The sequence below is a fragment of the Nematolebias whitei genome, chromosome 10 (assembly GCF_014905685.2).
Source record: "Nematolebias whitei isolate Nwh7 chromosome 10, NemWhi1, whole genome shotgun sequence".
Taxonomy (NCBI): Eukaryota; Metazoa; Chordata; class Actinopteri; order Cyprinodontiformes; family Rivulidae; genus Nematolebias; species Nematolebias whitei.
Window position 1 is genome coordinate 9,151,220 of NC_056507.1, and position 7,162 is coordinate 9,158,381.

The 7,162-nt window shown below is 38.2% G+C and overlaps 1 protein-coding gene across 1 annotated transcript in view; it reads left to right on the forward strand.

Annotated features, from left to right (window-relative positions):
* Positions 1 to 5,148, forward strand: part of LOC119415943 (homeobox protein DBX1-B-like) — a 15,943-nt gene extending 10,795 nt beyond the window's left edge. The window contains exons 2-4 of the mRNA XM_037683111.1: positions 180 to 275; positions 3,187 to 3,395; positions 4,839 to 5,148. Coding sequence (XP_037539039.1) covers positions 180 to 275; positions 3,187 to 3,395; positions 4,839 to 5,120 — 587 coding nt within the window. The 3' untranslated portion in view covers positions 5,121 to 5,148. The remainder of the gene's footprint in view (positions 1 to 179; positions 276 to 3,186; positions 3,396 to 4,838) is intronic.
* Positions 5,149 to 7,162: the final 2,014 nt, after the last annotated feature.

Here is a 7,162-nt window from a genome sequence, read left to right on the forward strand (position 1 = left end):
TTTGGACTGTTATCATGACTCGGCTGTTGAGACTGTTATCATGACTCGGCTGTTTGGACTGTTATCATGACTCAGCAGTTTAGACTGTTATCATGACTCAGCTGTTGAGACTGTTATCATGACTCGGCTGTTTGGACTGTTATCATGACTCGGCTGTTGTGACTTTTATCACGAGTCAGTTGTTTTTCTTCCTGCAGTTCAGACTCTTCAGACCAAGTCGGTGCCGTTCTTTGATGCAGGTCTTCATCCTCTCATCAGAACCTCGTATTTTGCAGGTGGGTCCAAACTCTGACAGATGTTTCACTGCAGCTGGTCGGGTCAAACCTTCTCCTTTCTCTTTCAACCATCCTCCCCTGCTGCTTTATTCTGCATCAGGACCGGTCGGACCTCTGTAGCTTGTTTTTATTCCAAACTCTCAAAGTGACACAAAAACGAAGAGTTGTGAAAACAGCAAACAGTCCAGCCGTAAGTTACAGACAGTTATGAACGAGTATGATCACTTCTAATACGTTACAGTTCCTGACGATCAGTTACAGGCAACTCATTATAACTGATCAGAACTGATTAGTTCCGATCAGTTTTAGTTAGTCACAGTAAGCTGTGATCAGTTGTGAATACTGATCAGTACCAGTTAGTTAGATCAGTTATGATAAGTTAGTTATGAACAGATTAGTTATAGTCAACTCACAATAATCACCATGATCAGTTAACAATCACTTACGGTCAATTATTGTGAGTTAAAATCAGTTAAATAAAGTCTCCTATAAGAGTTCACAATATCTCAGCACATCTTAATCTTTCTGTCTCTCTGCCAGTCAAATGGATTTTATTTTTTCTAACTGCTCTTGAGTTTGAGTTTTCTCTCTGGTGGACAGAGCTCCGTCCATCCGAAGCCTTTTTACCTCTGACTGCTGACGTCAGCACCAGTTGTTCCTGATCTACAAATTAGTTTGGTTTGTTCCGGTCCAGAAACACCGGAACCATTTGTCACGGTCTAAATGTGAGGAGGGTCTCAGGAACTCAGAGTCTTGGGGCTCGTTTTCCCACCAAACCCCCTCCACTGATCCACAAAGCACCGAAACACCGCGACCAATCAGAGGCCACACACACACACACATCTCCAGGCCTTTAGGTCCTGGTTGACCCTCTGAACCACATTCTGGTTTTATATTTTTAAACTTTAAAATATGTAAAACATTTGATTTATCTTCAGATCTTCTGTGTGAAGCTGTCAGATTATTGTTGCGCTGCAGTCACCTCTAACGGTTATTCACTTTAATTAGGATTTAATTAACATCTGTACAGTGCTTCACGAGATATTTTGCTAACAAATACATCAACATTATTAAAATCATAACAAATGTCTTCTTTCATACATCAGACAATAAAAGAGACATTTATTTAGATAAATATTTAGAAAAATTAACATATGGCGTTTGTTCAAATCTACAAGTTGGCATTGCAGAAAAAAAAACCTTTTTACATCAGCAGGAAAAATGTACAAAAAAATCTACGTTTAAAAATAATCTTTCTTCTCTGAATGTCATCCTTACGCTTAAGGACCGTGTTTCTGTCTGTTAGCAAAATATCTCCTGAACTGCTGGACTGGATTGATAAAACTCTCAGAAAGCTATCTCTGGACGAACGTTTAAAAACAGATTCAGTTTTGGAGTGAAACTGATTCAAGATGGACAAATCTGTCTCTTCAGCATCAGGTCTGAGACAGAACGAGGGAAATATTGAGCAGCATCGGGGAGACGGTGTGCTCAGTATGGACACAAGAGACACCGTACCAGACTCAACCACCCCCAGGACAACGGGCCAGAGGTGCCTTCAGAACCAGATGTGCAATGAGACTGAATCATTTTGAGGGATGTTCAGATGGACTTCAACAGGAGAGATGCAAAATCTCTGTTCACATGAGCTCCACTTTCCAGAGAGGACCTACAATCCCTCTAGAGCAGGGGTGTCAAACCCGTTTACAAAAGGGGGCCAAAATTAAAACCTTTTTCAAACTAAGGGCTCGTTTCAGAATCTACATGAACTCAAGTTCGATACCCGACATCTTTTCTTGGTTGCAGGTTCCTCAACAAGAGTTTGACTGGTCTCATTTGATGTTCTCTGTTGCACTTTTGACATCATAATCAAATATTATTGAAAATAATTAAAGCGATAAAAGTATTTTACATTTAAAATAACATCTTGGGGGGCCAGATAAGATGTTAACGAGGGCCACATTTGGCCCCCGGACCTTGAGTTTGACACATATGCTGGTTCTGCCCCGAGGTTTCGTCCCAGTGACACGAGCCCAGACACCCTCCAAAGGGAGGCTTCCAGGAGGCCTCCTTAACAGATGAACCTCCTCAGCTGACTCCTTTCGACGAGGAGGTTTATCTATCAAGGCTTCTGAATCCCGGTCCAGGGGCCTTTCTGGGTGGAGTTTGCATGTTCTCTCCGTGCATGCGTGGGTTTTCTGAAGGGGGTTATGTTTTTTTTGGGCCAAGCCCAGTGGGGATTTTAGCCTCTTTCTGCGGGTGCTCAAGCACAACTTAATTTAAACTCAGCACCCCTGAAAAATAAAGAAACCATCATTAGGATCTTGTAAAGAACTCAGTTCACAAACCTTAGATTCACCAAAAATATTGAATCAGTTTTGGATAAATACGGAATAAATGATGACGCTCTGAAACGGGCCAGTAAAATCTATGATTTTTTTTTTTTTTTTTTGCACGAGTCGGATCCTCAACGCCACCTGTCAATCAATCCAATCAAGCCAGGATTTGAAATGACAGCCTTCTCTCTGAGAGGCAGCAGCTATACCAACTGAGCCACCGTGTCGCCCCCCCCCCCCCCCCCCCTCCAGGCCCATTCCTGGCAACAGAAACCAGCTCCAGAGACATTTATATTTATGGATTATTAACATGTAAATAAAGTACAGAAAAAAAACTTTAATCAGGACTCGAGTCAGCACTCTAAAACGCAGAGTCACTGTTCAGACACTCAAATGTTGTTTCACATTACACAGAATTATTTTATGTAAATATTGAATAATGGAGGATTTGTTCTTGAAATCAGTGATGATTTTTATTTTTTTATGTTTCCATTTATGATGTCATCCAGAAGACATCATGACTGAAGAAATCAAAGCCTCTCTGATCAGACCTCCCTGCTCCTTCCTCCTCTCAGCCTCCTCCGCCTCCTTGGTGGTTCCGGTCCCGGGAACATTTTCATGGCCCCTGGCCCCCCGGGGGAAGCCCAGGAGGGGCATGCTGCGGCGGGCCGTGTTCTCGGACCTGCAGAGGAAGGTCCTGGAGAGAACCTTCCAGAAGCAGAAGTACATCAGCAAACCGGACCGGAAGAAACTGGCCGGGAAACTGGGCCTGAAAGACTCACAGGTAACAGAACCAGAACCAGAACTGAGCCAGTTAGCACGTTCTGCTAAAACACAGAGATGAGACTGACTGCTGATATGTGCTGAAGAGCTGAAACTGAGCTGTTAAAACTGTCAAAACAAAACCTAAAACTAGCTTAACAAAAGCTAAAATGTAAAACAAAACACAAAACTTAAAAAAGAAAAAAAGTAAAACATGAAATTACAGATTAAGTAGCTGGAATTAAAAATGAGCAGAACACCAGTTAATAGCTAAAATGTGTAAAAGAAAGTAGCTAAAAAAAAGCAAAACAGTGGCTGAAATTTAAAATGATCAGTACAGCAGTTTAAAATGAGTATAAAAGCAGCTAAAAGAGAACAAATAATAGCTGAACGCTACAAATAGCAAAACAGCGCCTAAAAGTTAGTAAAACAGCTAAAATCTCAAATTAACAGAACATTTAGCTCAAATCAGCATAACAGTAGCCATTAATTAAGACATGTTGAACCCTCCTGCTGCCCTTGGGTCATAATAACAGTCATTTGGACCCAAGGGCAGCAGGAGGTCATCCTTCTTCTGCTGCCCTTCTGAAGCCACATTACCCAGAACTCATCTAAAGATAAGCTACAGTTGCTGCCTTCTGGTGGAGGAGAACAGAAACGTCACAAACTAAAACTTGTTAAAATATTTAATAAAATGTTTTAGTTGTGAGAGTAATTTCACTCTAATTTAAATTGCTTCCTGTTTACCCGTTTCTAAATGTGCACATCTTTAAATAAATTTGATATTGTTGAGACTTTACCGGACTTTCAGGGTGTGGTTCTGGTTCGGTCAGCAGAACTTTCAGCTCCAGAGTTCGGCCGCAGAGTTCGCACCAAACTAAAGTTTTCCTGTTTTTAGTTTCACACATTCAGTTTTTGAATTCAAACTCCTTCTACGTACCTTGTGCTACTTTAACTGTTTATATTTCAAAATGTTCGGCTGATTCTTGACAAGTCTGCGGTGACATTTACTTTTTATAACTTTTATATATTTTTTAACTTTGTTTACAGAAACTTTCCCCATTAAAAAAAACAAAACACTGAAATCTATAAAACCTGCTTCAGCAAACTGGTTCTATTTTTTTCTTCTTATGCTGCTTTTAGCTTTTAGCTGTTGTGCTATCAACAGTTTTGCCGCATTTAGCTTTAATCTTATTTTTTTTCTATCATTTAGCTTTCAGCTATAGCTTTGTTAGTTTAGCTTTTATAAACTGTTTTGCTAATTGAAGCTTTCAGATATAGTTCTGCTGATTTCAACTTCGGCTTGTTTTCTCTTCATTCTTCAGCAGGCCTTCAGCTTCACAGTTTTAGTAGAAAAGGTAGCTTTAGCTTTATAAACGGAGCCTCGGGCCTAAACTGTTTGTTTCTGAAACATAAAACCTGACATTTGACCTCTGACAGCCTGTGGGTTCTGGGTTCTGCTCAGGTGAAGATCTGGTTCCAGAACCGCAGGATGAAGTGGAGGAACTCCAAAGAGCGAGAGCTGCTGTCGACGGGGGGCTGCCGGCAACAGACCCTCCCCACCAGAACCAACCCCCACCCGGACCTGACCGACGTGGGCAGCACCTTCTACCAGCTGGACCGGGCCACAGTGGAGCCACATCTTCACCACCACCATCATCATCATCAGAACCCCTCCTCTCCTTCAGAGTCCAGCAAACAGTCGGAGCTGTCCGAGTCCGAGGGCGAAGAAATCAGCGTGTCGTGAAGAACTGACCCTGGAGAGGAGGAGCCGAACCCCAAGTGCCTGAACGTGTAAATATCTGTCCTGCTCCTCTCCGTGTACAGTTTCTTTATTTACACCTGAATGTTTGTTTGTTTGTTTACTGTTGAATGTTTCAGTTTGTTCATTTACAGTTTGTTTATTTAGTTTCTTTATTTAAAACTGAATGTTTGTTTATTTACAGCTGAATCTTTCAGTTTGTTCATTTACAGTTTGTTTATTTAGTTTCTTTATTTACAGCTGAATCTTTCAGTTTGTTCATTTACAGTTTGTTTATTTAGTTTCTTTATTTAAAACTGAATGTTTGTCTATTTACAGCTGAATCTTTCAGTTTGTTTATTTACAGTTTGTTTATTTACAGTTTCTTTATTTACAGCTGAATGCTTGTTATTTACATTTTATTAACAGTTTTTTTAACAGCTGAATGTTTCAGTTTGTTCATTTACAGTTTGTTTATTTAGTTTCTTTATTTAAAACTGAATGTTTGTTTATTTACAGCTGAATCTTTCAGTTTGTTTATTTACAGTTTGTTTATTTACAATTTCTTTATTTACAGCTGAATGCTTGTTATTTACATTTTATTAACAGTTTTTTAACAGCTGAATGTTTCAGTTTGTTCATTTGTTTTTTTTAATTTACTGTTTCTTAATTTCCAGCTGAATGTTTGTTTACCTACAGTTGAGCGTGTGTTTATTTACAGTTTATTATCCATTAGTTTATTTACAGCTAAATGTTTCAGTTTGATCATTTACAGTTTTTTTTATTTACAGTTTGTTTATTTACAGTTAAATGTATTTTTTGTTTATTTATAGCTGAATGTTTCAGTTTATTTACAGTTGTTTTTTTTACAGCTGAATATTCTAGTTTGTTTATTTACAGTTTATTTACAACTGGATATTTGTTTAAGTTGAATGTTTTTTATTTACAGTTTGTTTATTAACCATTTGTTTATTTACAGTTGAATAATTTTGTTTATTTACTGCTGAATGTTTCATTTTTTCACATATTGTTTATTTAGTTTGATTATTTACTGCTGAATATTTGTTTATTTACAGTTGAATGTTTGTTTATTTACAGCTGAGTGTTTCAGTTTGTTTACAATTAGTTTATTTACAATTTGATGTTTGTTTAATTACACTTGAATGTTTGTTTATTTACAGTTTGTTTATTAGCTGTTTGTTTATGTACAGATGCATTTTTCTGTATGCTTACAGCTGATTGCTTGTTTACAACTGAATGTTTGTCTATTCACAGCTGGATATTTGTTTGTTTATTTACAGCCGAATGTTTGTTTATTTACACCTGAATGTTTGTTTGTTTACAGATGAATGTTTCCTCACACAGTAATCCAGCTTATCTGGGCTGCCTTAGAGCCAGGATTTGTAGATTTTATTGTTTAACACTTATTTAAACTAAATGTTTTTCCAGTTCAGATGTAGAATTTTTCATATTTTTTTAAATAAATCCTAAAAGTCCAGTTTTGTTGTCTTGCATTTTTGTTTGTTTAGTTTTTTAAGAAAAAGAGTTAAACCCAAATGCTGGAAGGTTTGGTTTTACCTTCAGTAAACAACATAAACAACATTTGTAGAAAAACTGTCAAGTTCTTTTAAAAAATACAAAAATATAATATTTCCAATTGTCACTTTATTTTGACACAAACAGAAAAGAAAGATTAGCTACTGGTCACTTCTGAACTAAAATAAAGTTATTTCCTGCTGACGTCTTCTAATTAGTGGATAAAGACTTTATGGTGGACATCAGGTCCACGAGTCCAACTTCAGTCAGACAAAACAAACATTTAGACGTCGACCGGTTCTGGTCCACTTGACTTTCTTTGTTAACGCGTTAAAAACATTAAGAATCAGGTGAAGTATAAGGGCTTGTGTCCCAGAGTGTCTCAATGTGTCCCAGAGTGTCTCATTGTGTCCCAGAGTGTCTCGTTGTGTCTATCTTGTGTTAGTCTCATGCCCATCATGTCTTTGTCTGTCTGCAGAACCCTGGATGATGTCTCTGATTGTCTGTGTCTT